Source organism: Apis laboriosa, unplaced genomic scaffold (assembly GCF_014066325.1).
Source record: "Apis laboriosa isolate Shangri-la unplaced genomic scaffold, ASM1406632v1 scaffold34_cov151, whole genome shotgun sequence".
Classification (NCBI taxonomy): Eukaryota; Metazoa; Arthropoda; class Insecta; order Hymenoptera; family Apidae; genus Apis; species Apis laboriosa.
Window position 1 is genome coordinate 1,240,881 of NW_025222928.1, and position 12,664 is coordinate 1,253,544.

The window sequence follows — 12,664 nt, forward strand, 5'->3', positions numbered from 1 at the left end:
ACACAGATATAAAAGAGACACGATGCTATAAAATTTTGTTTTCAATATCAATTTTTAAAATATTAATTTTAAGAAAAATGAGAATATTATAGGATATTACAATTTAAATATATATATAAAAATAAAAAAAATATAAAATAAAAATCTGTAACCTGTTGCATGTAACACGAAAAAATATTGCATATCATGTACATTTTGTATTAATAATTAGAATAAAAATTATATTGTATGTATTTTAATTAACTTAATTTGTATATATTTATCAACAATTAAAAATTAACAATTAATAAAGAATAGAAAACAGTCGATAATTTCTAACTGATAAAGCTATTAGTAGTTTTTAAAACCATCAACAGATGATGCACATAGTCACTTTAAGTCATAAAGAATTAAAGATGTCTGTCACGTATGATTTCAGTTCAGGATCTATACAATCCTTAAGTTGACGCGACTAGGATAGAGATTTCTTTTCGTTATGAGACATGTTTGAGTGGATTTTATGGTTATCTATGCGCGCGTCCACGACGAAAAATGCGGAATTTTCACAACCACCGCATCTAATAACGCGTGCGCATTCAGTATATTCGTGTATTGAAATATTATAACTGTCGCCTAATAGTTCAGCCTAATTGTAATTTCTCGTTGATTTCTTCAGTTCTGTTGCTTTTACGTCTTAAAGAATTGCACAATACTTAACATCGAAATGTCTGATGATACGAGTGTACGCGTTGCCGTACGGTAAGTCCAGTGCACTTTTTATATTAAAACATCAAATCATTAAAATATTTTTTTTGAAAAGACGCTGTAGTGTCGACTAGACTACATGTCAAACTAACATTAATGATTTTATGCGATGACAACTTATCACATTGATGATATTCAGTTAACTTAACTTTGAAATTTGCGCGAAGTATTAATCGAATTCAAAAAGTTTTTTAATGACTGTAGTATATTTTAGTATTTTTATAATTAATATATATAATTGTATATTTGTTCTCGATGTATTTTATTTAATATTATATATTTTTTTTTTAAATTTAGAAGTCCATGATTGTAAGTTTAATAAAAAATTATAAAATGTATCAATTCATGTTACACTTTCATGATTTTAGAAAATCTTATTATGTAGACCATTTCGCATTTCAAAATGGTTACAGATTTCTCCAAATATTAGTAAAACAATTATATAAATCAATTGTCAACATCCATATAATTCAATAATAATTAATAATTTTTTTTAAATTTTTTTAAAATTAATTATACATAATTTAGATTTTAGTAACAAATATGTAATAAATTATAAAAATAATATTGCTTTTTCTTTCTATTATTGATTATATATTTTCATTTATATTTCTCGTATTTTTCAAATTATTTTACAATTAAAATTTTGTTAGCATTCTTTTATGCAATATTACATTGCAAATGTTTTAACCATGTAATATCTCCTTTTAAAGAATTAAATGCGTAGGTTTTATTACTAGTTGTATAATGAATACTTATATCTTGATTTCTGATGAATGAATTTTGTTTTTCGCATTATTTTTTTCATCTTTATAATTTGTATCTTTATAATTTAACTTATTTTTGTTTATTATTGTTTAATTCTTTTATTTATTTTTTTCTTTTTTTATTTAAATATATTTAAATTTTTTTTTTTCTTCATATTCTTTTATTACGCGGGAGTTTTATGTACGATACATAATAACAGTTGATGCGTAGAATCGATTTTAGCATTTAGAATGTAATTATAATATAATATGAATATAAATAAATACGTTAATTGAACATAATATATACGTTAAAACAAAAATTAGATTTCATTTTTTTATTTCATATTTATATATACATTATTTAATTTTATAAATATCTTTCATTAATTATATATATTATAATTATAATATTATAAATTTATAATTTATTATTATTAACAGAATAAGGCCTCAAGTAGCACGTGAAGTAATTGACATGTGTAGAATTTGTACTCAAGTACCTCTTGGAGAACCCCAAGTCTTTCTTGGACCTGACAAGGCCTTTACATATGATTATGTTTTTGATACTGGTGTAGGACAAAGCACAATTTATGAAACATGTGTTGCACGTTTAATAGAAGGTGCATTAGATGGATATAATGCAACTGTTCTTGCATATGGACAAACTGGCTCTGGAAAAACATATACTATGGGTACTGGATTTGATGTGGAAGTTGATGAAACTATAATTGGAATTATTCCAAGAGCTATTAAACATTTATTCGATGGTATCATAGAAAAACAACATAATGCTAGAGAGCGTGCACAAATGCCTCCTGAATTTAAGGTTTGTATTATTTTATAAAATAAAAATTTAATAAAAGAAGAAGTATCTTTGTATAAATTAATTTCTAACACAATATATATTATATTATTTAACATTTTTTAGTTTATATTTTACTTATGTTAACAAAATGATATCAAATTGAAATATCTTATAAAATATCTTATAATATCTTGTAATATATTTTTTTTAAATAAATAATTTTTTTTATATGTTATAATAGGTTACTGCACAATTTTTAGAGTTATATAATGAGGATTTGAAAGATTTATTAGGACCTGGTGGACCTAGAGGTGGTGCTCGTATTCATGAAGATCCTTCAGGCAATATTCATTTAGCTGGAGTGGAACCACGAATTGTTACTAGTCCAGAAGAAGCATTAGAGTATTTAAGATTAGGAGCATTATCACGTACAACTGGATCAACCCAAATGAATACCCAATCATCAAGATCACATGCAATATTTACCCTGTACATAAAGCAACAAAGATATATAAAAATTGAAGATCCTGATGCTGATGTTGATACAAGTGGTTCTGAACCTACTAGTGAATTTGAAACTTTAACTGCAAAATTTCATTTTGTAGATTTAGCTGGGTCAGAAAGATTGAAAAGAACTGGTGCTACAGGAGATAGAGCAAAAGAGGGGATATCTATAAATTGTGGATTGGTAATGTGTTGATAATTTTTTAAGAAACTTGCACAATATTTCAATCATCATAATTATTTTTTGCATTATAGTTGGCATTAGGTAATGTAATTTCTGCTCTTGGTGATAAAACAAAAAGAGCTTTACATGTACCATATAGAGATTCAAAACTGACTAGATTACTTCAAGATTCACTAGGAGGTAATAAAATATTAAAAATGTTAAATGTTAATGTTAAGTTATAGAATAAATATTTTTATGTTTGTATTAAGATATTATATATAAAATTAATTATAGGTAATAGTCAAACAGTTATGATAGCATGTGTTTCACCAAGTGATAGAGATTTTATGGAAACTTTAAGTACTCTGAAATATGCAAACAGAGCAAGAAATATAAAGAATAAAGTTACAATTAATCAGGATAAGAGTTCAAGAACAATTGCTTCTCTCAGAAGAGAAATACAGCAGCTTCAATTGGAATTAATGGAATATAGACAAGGTAAATGGATATACAAAATTGATTTTTGTGGTATATATCTTTTATTTGAAAAACTGAAAAGTTTATTTATTTTTATTTTTTCTTAGGTAAAAGAGTTGTCGGAGAAGATGGTATAAATGATGCTTGGCATGAAAATCAAATGTTGAATAGTGAATTACAAAGCCTTCGTACTAGAGTTAAAGCTCTTTCAGAAACAGTTGAAGCATTAACAGCAAAAAATGTTCTTCTACAAGCAGAAAAAGCTGCTGGTCAGTGGGTATCATCAACTGAAAATCCTGAAGTAACAAGTTTAATACAAGGATATTTGCAAGAAATAGAAGAGTTAAGAGCTCGTCTTTTGGAAGCTGAAGCTATGTATCAACAACTGAAAAAACGACAAATACAAGTATATATAAGAGTATATAAAGTAATATTAATGTTATTTTTCTGTGAAATAATATAATGTTATCGCTCTAAAATTAATTTTTCAATGATTTTTTAATTTATATATAATTTACATACATTTTTTACATAGGTTAATGCAGCAAATCCTTATGGTGATTCAGGATATATATTTCATAGTGATTCTACATCAATATTAAATGATGCTAAAAAAGAATTACAAAAGGAAATTGAAACATTAACTGCATTGAAAGAACAACATACACATACTATTAATATTGCTGGTAAAACAGGAGATGAAGCAGAAGGTGATGATATAGAAATGACTCAGGATTCTGTTAGTGAAGATGATTCTGATGATGATTCTGATAGAAAAGGTATATTTTATGTATACACACATATATTTATGTAATATTATATTTTTTATGAAATTTTAAAAAGATGATTACTTATAAATAATCATTATATGTAATGTTTTTGTAGAAGAAGATGAAGAAGAGGCAGCTATGGGTCGTGAATTGGAAGCTTTAACATCAGATATTGATGTAAAACAACGATTAATACAAGAACTTGAACTTTCTCAACGACGTTTACAAACTATGAAACAACATTATGAAGATAAACTTGCTCAATTACAAGCTCGAATCAGAGATACTCAGGAAGAAAGAGATAAGGTATTACAATCATTACAGCAGCAACCAACACCACCAACAGAAAAAGTAAAAAAATTACGTGATGAATATGAAAAGAAACTTTCTGCTATGCAAAAAGAAGTACGACTTTTGCAATCTGCAAAAAAAGAACATGCGAGATTACTCAAAAGTCAATCTCAGAATGAAAATAGATTAAGAGGTCTTCGAAATGAATTAGCCGAAATGAAACGAGCAAAAGTAAAACTTTTGAATAAAATGCGTGAAGAAGCGCAGAAACATAAAGAAAATGAATTGAGACGTAATAGAGAAATAGCACAATTACGTAAAGAAAGCAGAAAGAATGCAAATATGATTCGAACGCTTGAAGCTGATAAAAGAATGAAAGAAGTAGTACTTAGGCGTAAACAAGAAGAAGTATCTGCATTAAGAAAGCGAGACAGAGGGCTAAGTCAAAAAGCAGCGGGTAGAGCACCACCTAAATTAATCAATCCAAAAGCATTAAAACAAAGATGGCAAACATTTGAAAGAACTATTGCCAAGCAAGCATTAGCTAAACAAGCAGCAGCAGAAACAGAGAGAGAAATGGAAAGACTTCTACAAGAACGAGAAGAATTAGGCAGAGAACTTGAAAAGCTTCAAAAACATAGAAATACTATTGCAAATTCGAGAGGAGACACAACCGATATAGACGAAGAAATTGATAATGTGAAGAGTAAAATTAGTTATTTACAGGTAATTTTTTTTTCTTATATTAATAAAACTATTTTTACTTTATTTTATGTTATTTATTATAGGATAGTATTTCCGAATGTCAACGCGATATGATGGAAATGGGAGATGGAGAAGGTGAAGGAGAACCTGGCGTTGAAGCTCTTATATCAACAATTCAGTCAGTAGACGAAGCTCAATATTTATTACAAAGAATGTTAGCGTTTACTGTTGAGCAAAGTTGCGTAGCTGCTCAAAAGCAACTTGAAGTTCGGGACATGGAATCGAGATTAAATCAAGTTGCACAAGAAAGTGATGTGCAACATCAATTATTAGAACATGTGTTACGAGATAGAGATCTTTTATCTCTTACAAATAATCATCATAACACAATGAATTATAGTCCTCCTAGTTCACGAAGTTCATCACCAGATAAGTAAGTTATGTAATATTTTTTAATATTTTTTTGAATAAATAATTTATTTAATCCAAAATATTAGTGAAAATTACAGTCAAGTTATAATTGGAGAGGAAAAACAGCGTAATAATAAAGTTCGACGAAGAACTACACAACCTCAAGAACTTCTTTATGGAGTACAAGCTAATCCAGATAATTTAAGAACTGAAGAACAAAGTCAAAGTCATAACCATCCACTTACAAGAGTACCTAGTGCGCCTGGTAGTTTAAAGTAAGTTCAATTATTTTCCAATTACTTGTACACCATATAATTTGATATACAAAATAAAAAAATTTTATTTGTAAGAGGATTGGTCTTAACTAGAAGTCATGGTAATATAACTGGTGGATCTCCGACTTTAAGTCGACGTGATAGTACATCACCAAGACCGCTGCGACGACCACTTCATCCTGGTGGAGGCTCTATGTGAGTGATAATTCTGCAGCACGTTTTAATTTTTATATTTTTTGTATATCTTTGTGTTGATGCCTTGTTTCATGCACTATTGATTAAATTTTTTTCTTAAAAAAAATCTCTATCATTCATAAACAAGTGCATTAATTGATATCTTCATGTAATTTTAATTTTTTTTTATTTGGAATAGCCAACATAAAACAATGACGTAATTTTTTTTATTGTAACTAAAAAGAAAAAAATTATTGAAAGATTAATGAAAGAAAAATATGTATAAAAAAATTGATTTATTTCATTAATTAAAACATTATTTTTATTATTGTTTTTATCATGAAAATTTGTTAAATTTTGTGTAAATTCAAATTAATAATTCATAAAATAAGATTAATAATATATGAATTGTTATATTAAAAGAGAAAATTTAATTATATATTTTATATTTCATGTGTAAAATGCATTTGAAAATTCTTAAGTTTTTAGAAGAAACTTAATAATAATAACACTTTATTTATTGTTCTTACTATAGGTATTTTATTAAATTTGTTTTAATTCAAAATAATTTAATGTATTATATTTATATATATTTCTATCTTTTTTTTCAATATAAATATATGTATAAATGTTATCAAAATTTCTATTTGTATGAAGCAATATTGTTTCACAAAAAGATTATAAATTTGTATATATGTAAACAGTCATTTTGTATACATGTCAATTAATAAATAAAAGCACAAACACTTAAGGTGCACTGACCTATTAAAATATTTCTGAAAAGCCCCTTGGTGGATTATTATTTATTTGTTTACTTTTAATATTTTTTTGTAATAAATCATGATGTGTATTGCTTATAATTAATTTTTCCACATATTTGTCATTAATTATTATTTTTTTTATTTTTCAAATATTGATATGTAATATTTTTTTTATATTCTAATGTATATAATTATAACAAATTAATATTGTATAAATTCATACACTTATAATTCAACAATATTGTTACTAATTATATTCAATTTATGATTATATCTTATAATAATGCACTTGCATGATCTATCTTGTTTCAAAGCAATATAGTTCATCCTGGATTAAAATAAAATTAAAATACCCGACTAACACGCTAACAAAACAAACCCTCAACTAGGGAACAGGTAGCACATACAGATGTATCATCACCTCCTGGATCTCCAACTACATACCGACGATTCAATAGTCGAGAAGAAAACGTTTTCTCCAGATTGACTGCAAGTCGACAACCAACATCGACAGATCCACAACCTATGAAAGGAATTATTTCTCAATATCAAGGCAAGGTAATAATAATATGAATAACATTTTATTAAATATATATGATATTTTTTATATATATAATTTTTTTAGACACAACCACGTGCAATCTTGCAATGCTCTCACGTAGCTGAAGGACATGGTAAAGCAGTTCTGACTATATGTGCAACTTCAGATTTACTTTTTAGTGGTTCAAAAGGTATATGATGTAAAACAAATTTTTGAAATTTTAAAAACAAATTCTGTTTTAATATTATTTATAAATTAATTATATATATTTTTAGACCGAACTGTAAAAGTATGGGACTTAGGAACAGGAATTGAAAATCTTACATTAAGTGGTCATCCGAATAACGTCGTTGCAGTGAAATATTCACCAATTCATAATTTATTATTCAGTGTTTCTTCTGCTTATGTGAAGGTCTGGGATTTACGGACTGGCAACAATTGTGTAAAAACTTTATTTTCCTCTGGTCAAGTTCAAAGTGGACCAATTGCATTATCAACCCCATCTAGAATGCTTCAAGTTCCTGTTGGTGAAACAACTATCAATGATTTGGTTCTCAGTATAGATGAACAAGAATTATATACCGCATCTAGTGATAAAGTCAGAGTATGGGATCTTCGTAAATTAACACATATTGGAAGATTAAGTACACCACATACGGCAGCAGTAATGTGTTTAGCTGTCGCAGATGATGGTAGAGTAATAACAGGCAGTAAAGATCATCTAATATCTCTTGTTGAAGCAAATGCATCCGGACAATCAGTCAGTTTAGCACCACCACATTATGATGGCGTTCAGTGTTTGACAACATGCGATTTAACATTATTTTCTGGTATATTTACAAATCGTTTCTAATATTGATTCTTAATATGCACTTGAAATATTTTTAAAACTTAATAAACTCTTCCAATGATGAATTCTTTTCTAGGTTCAAGGGATATGTGTATTAAACGATGGGATCTAAGCAGAATGGAACTAGTGCAGTCACTGAATAATGCTCATAAAGATTGGATCTTGGGTTTATGTATGATTAATAATGGATCTGTAATGATATCAGGATGTCGAGGAGGAGTTTTAAAGGCTTGGTCTATACCAAAGGATCAAGCAGAATGTATTCCAATAGGAGAAGTTAAAGCACATAATACTGCTATCAATGCTGTAATAACTAATCAGCAACATGTTTTTACTGCAAGCAAGTAAGTATATTTTTTTGTATTATCGTTTACATTAAACTGACCCGAAGCATATTGGAAATATAATATAAATAATTACAATGCAGAAATGTGTATTATTTTAAATTTGAATATATATATTTTATTTGAATATATATGTATATATATATATATTATTATATTAAAAATATATTTATATTTTAATTATATATGAATATATACATATAAATTAAAATATCTGCTCGGGTTCAGTATTTATATTTTTTTTTTTTTTTGAATAGAATAACATCTTAAATGTTGATTGCAGCTCTGGAGAGGTGAAGCTGTGGCGTATTCCTGATTCCTCCTTTTCCATGTCTATTTCCACAGTTTCCCTTTAACTTATTTTTTTGTTTTGTTGCATAATATTTTTTTGCATTTATAAATTGTTAATGTGGTAATGTGCATGCTTGTCCAAACACATTTTGCTATTTTATAAAAATGTGTGGACATGTTTATTATAAATACATGCCATTAATTTCATTGGTTAATATTTATACATTTATAGTATTTTCGAAATATAATATATATAATATTATATATGTTCAATATAATGAAAGGATATGAAATTATGAAATCATAATAACTTTATTTTTTGCTTTAAATGCTTTGATATGTGATTATATATTCAAATGTAATTCAATGCGCCTTAAATTTCGAATTATTTATTGATATTATTATACATGTTATTATACATTAGATTTGTTGAGCATAATAATAATTTTTTTTTTAAGATTCATATTTCTTGATTAATCCGCATTTGTATTTATCAAAGCTATGTACCAGTATTGCTTTTTGAAAATATTTATGCAAATTTTTAGTGAAAATTTATCACTAATAGCGTGAGTGCTGTTATGAATGTATTCTATGTAAAACATTTGAATGAATGTAGTAAAAAATAATACTTTGTTATAATCATTAACTTGTAAGTTGATGAATATAAAAATTTAATTTAATTTTTTATTACTTTGCTTCTATGTTGTTTACACTCCAATTTGGTGCTTTGCATGGTCACCAACATGAAGTGATGGAACGGTGAGGCTATGGAGCTACTATAAGAGAGATGCAAGAACTTTCCAGAGAAGCAACTCATTAAAAAGCTAATATATGCACTTATTGAAAGTGTTATATTTATTTTGTATAATACAAAAAACTACACGTTTTTATTTATTGATTATTTTGATATATTGATTTATTTGTTAATTTGTTTTAATTAATTTATAATGTTGCAGATAATTAATGCGAGAATTTATAATGATAATGCATCTGACTTATTGCCTACTAATTTTTTTAATATATATTTTAAATATTGTTTAATTTAAGTTACGCGTGTACTGCCTTAATGGATATGAGCATTTAATAGATATACAATTTATAAATGTAATTTTTAAATAACAAAACATTTCTATAGTACATAGAAATATGAAATCCAAAGACTTAATATAAAAAAAAAAATTGATTTAGCAAAAATTAAGTGCATTATCGCGAATTAAGTATAAGAATTAAACAAATTTATTTAATAAGGACAAGTTTGGTATTATCTAGCATTTATTTTATTATGAACATAAAGGTGGTAATAATTATAATATTTACTCTTAGTACAAACAATAATTGTTGATTAATACTGTACAGTCTGAGGTTTTTGTAGGTCCCAAATGCTTGATATTGTCAGGGTTGGCTGTTATTTAGTTTTCTTCTAAAAATTTGGAACAGTATTATATCTAATTATACTTGTAATTTAAAAAATAAATGGATTAATAATAATATTAAATATACTTTTTTTTGGTAAAAAATACATATAAAATAAATTTATACCTCTTCTTCTTCTTATGTGTTGTTAATGATTCTTGGCCACTATCATCTGCACTTTCTTCTGATTGACTACTACTACTACTACTTGAAGAACTGCTTGACGAACCGCTCGAAGAATCACTAGCAACGCCTGTATCTTCTTTTACGTCTATTGTTTCAGCAAGCGCTGCTAATTCTGGTTCTTTATCCCTGAGTACTTTTAACCATTTGCGTGATAATTTTGGTCTTCCTCTCACCTACAATAATATTATTAAAATATAAAAACATATATATATGTAATATGCATAACAAATATATTTTTACCGTTTTATGCCATACTACTGGAAAATTTGTACGCGAACAAAAATTTTGAGTAACCGCTATAGTTTCATCAAGATTTAAAACAACATGCCACCAACCACCAGGAACAAAAACAGTTTCACCAGGATTTTGTAAAATCTCTATTGGCAAACAATCTTGTGGCCATGTAGGCAATTTTGTACGTGGATAAATAATGGAAAACCATGTAATAGCTTCATCTCTTTGTTTGCCACCTTCAGCTGCTGATACTTTTAAAAGATCTCTTGGAGTATGTGTAGGAAATAAACACCACCGTTTATGTCCAGAAATTAATGCATTCCAGGCACTTGTTCCTAATGGATCTATGTGTATGCCTGTACCTGTATTTATATTACTTATTCATAATGTACTTTTAAAATAATTGTTAAAATAAAGCAGTTATATGCATATTTTTTTAAGTATTTAATAATTTTTGAATTTTTTTTGAATATAAAAGAAAAATATTTACCAGATCTTGCAGGTCCCATAACGAACCAGCGATATGGTGGTCTTCGATGTTCACCCGCATATTGAAAAAGATCGTCACGAAAATATTTAGGAATAACATAATCTTCTAATAATTTTTTTCGTCTAGGATGTTCACCAAAGGAACTATCAAAGATGTACAAAGGCGAATCATCTTCATTATTAAGCATATAGCGTACATAATATTTCATTTTCATTTTTACACTATATCCTTCATTGTCTTCGCCACATTTAAATTTTTGATTTCTATATTTTTTTACTAATCTCTATATTAAAAAAAAAATTATTAGAAAAAGATAATATTAATATTAAGTATATTAAATATATTTTCTAAATAAGAAACAAAATAATTTAATAAATATATACCTCTATAGTCCATTTATATTGGGCTTTCCAACCATTTTGAACACCTTGTATTATCACAGGCTTGTAAGGTTTCTCATATTTTTCTATAAATTCCTCTGTAGATACTTTGGATTCATCAATACGATCCACATTGTCCGTAAAATTCCAAAAAGATTCAAATTTCTTGCTGTAGCCATGTTGGATCCAAGCTGCCTTATCACCAAGTTCTAGAAGAAATATTTGACTTTTGTATAGGAAAGAAAAAAAATGATTTAAAAAAATAGGACATTTTAATAATATAAAAATAATAGATTACATTATAAATAATGAAGGTTTATTAGCATTTGTATGTATTACTGATACTATATAATAAAGAATATTTAATGCTTATACAACAATTGAAACGGTAAGTTATTTACGTATAAGTGCATTGTATTATATTGTTATCGTAATACTTTCAGTAAATTTGGAGTTACATCATCCAAGGTCGGCAAAGATAGTTCGGTCTTGTATCACATATCCAAATTCTGTTTATAACGACGAGCGTCACAAGAAGACAAACGTTGTCTCAATTACTTCTAGTCATACTAGTAATATAAAATAATTCGTGAAGAACAATTGTTTGTTAAAAATAATTTACGCCCATATCACGTCAACGTATAGGTTATAAATTAGGTTATGACATGTTTACCTGGTCTAGCTTTCCTTTTAACCTCTTTGATCCTCTTTTTAGCACGGTGATCTAATTTCAGTTCATCCATCATGACTACACGTTTTTTATGTTACCTAATTAAACTATTCTCTTTTTTAATATATTTACAATTTACATTCAAGAAATAAGTGTAACACGTCATTCAGTGGTAACTGTACTTTTTAGTTCACATAAATGCCGTAAGGTGCATTAAAATAACATCCGATATTTTCACATAAAATATATGAAATATTAAGTATTTTTTTCTTAATATTTTAAAAAATAATAATCTTCAATTTTAACTTCATGATATGTTCTATTAAATATATTTTCAATGTGTTATATAGCATTTTTATTAACTATAACAAGATGACTTTAAATAGTAGAACTAAGTTCTATATATTATCTACAGAGGCGCTGATTCTTGAAT

The 12,664-nt window shown here is 26.8% G+C and overlaps 2 protein-coding genes across 5 annotated transcripts; one reads left to right on the forward strand and one right to left on the reverse strand.

Moving 5' to 3' along the window:
* The first annotated feature begins 380 nt into the window (after positions 1-380).
* LOC122715312 (kinesin-like protein KIF21A) lies at positions 381-9,976 on the forward strand. Of its 4 annotated transcripts, none has more exons than XM_043937404.1 (16): positions 381-738; positions 1,935-2,319; positions 2,540-2,986; positions 3,058-3,166; positions 3,263-3,466; positions 3,553-3,851; positions 3,981-4,224; positions 4,331-5,232; positions 5,295-5,644; positions 5,709-5,897; positions 5,991-6,092; positions 7,222-7,390; positions 7,458-7,563; positions 7,649-8,203; positions 8,300-8,567; positions 9,608-9,976. In XM_043937404.1, exons 1-16 carry the CDS (start codon positions 704-706, stop codon positions 9,684-9,686), a joined length of 4,443 nt encoding a protein of 1,480 aa, XP_043793339.1. In that variant the 5' UTR covers positions 381-703; the 3' UTR covers positions 9,687-9,976. The 4 variants fall into 4 exon arrangements, with proteins under 4 accessions (XP_043793339.1, XP_043793338.1, XP_043793336.1 ...); XM_043937403.1 differs by having other exon boundaries at positions 5,721-5,897; positions 5,973-6,092; XM_043937401.1 differs by having other exon boundaries at positions 382-738; positions 5,973-6,092.
* Positions 9,977-10,112: 136 nt separating this feature from the next.
* Positions 10,113-12,616, reverse strand: LOC122715313 (bifunctional arginine demethylase and lysyl-hydroxylase PSR). The gene is made up of 6 exons (XM_043937405.1): positions 12,235-12,616; positions 11,565-11,770; positions 11,182-11,464; positions 10,698-11,053; positions 10,398-10,630; positions 10,113-10,278 (listed from the first exon to the last, which is right to left on the reverse strand). The coding sequence occupies exons 1-6, from the start codon at positions 12,305-12,307 to the stop codon at positions 10,251-10,253; spliced, it is 1,179 nt and encodes a 392-aa protein (XP_043793340.1). The 5' UTR covers positions 12,308-12,616; the 3' UTR covers positions 10,113-10,250.
* Between the last annotated feature and the right edge of the window lie 48 nt (positions 12,617-12,664).

Coding starts and splice junctions, on each gene's coding strand:
- LOC122715312 (XM_043937401.1), top strand. CDS start 704: ATGTCTGATGATACGAGTGTACGCGTTGCCGTACG. Junction 2,987..3,057: donor TATCTATAAATTGTGGATTG/GTAATGTGTTGA, acceptor TTTGCATTATAG/TTGGCATTAGGTAATGTAAT. Junction 8,204..8,299: donor CGATTTAACATTATTTTCTG/GTATATTTACAA, acceptor ATTCTTTTCTAG/GTTCAAGGGATATGTGTATT.
- LOC122715313 (XM_043937405.1), bottom strand. CDS start 12,307: ATGATGGATGAACTGAAATTAGATCACCGTGCTAAAAAGAGGATCAAA. Junction 11,465..11,564: donor AATATAAATGGACTATAGAG/GTATATATTTAT, acceptor TTTTTAATATAG/AGATTAGTAAAAAAATATAG. Junction 10,631..10,697: donor CAGTAGTATGGCATAAAACG/GTAAAAATATAT, acceptor ATATTATTGTAG/GTGAGAGGAAGACCAAAATT.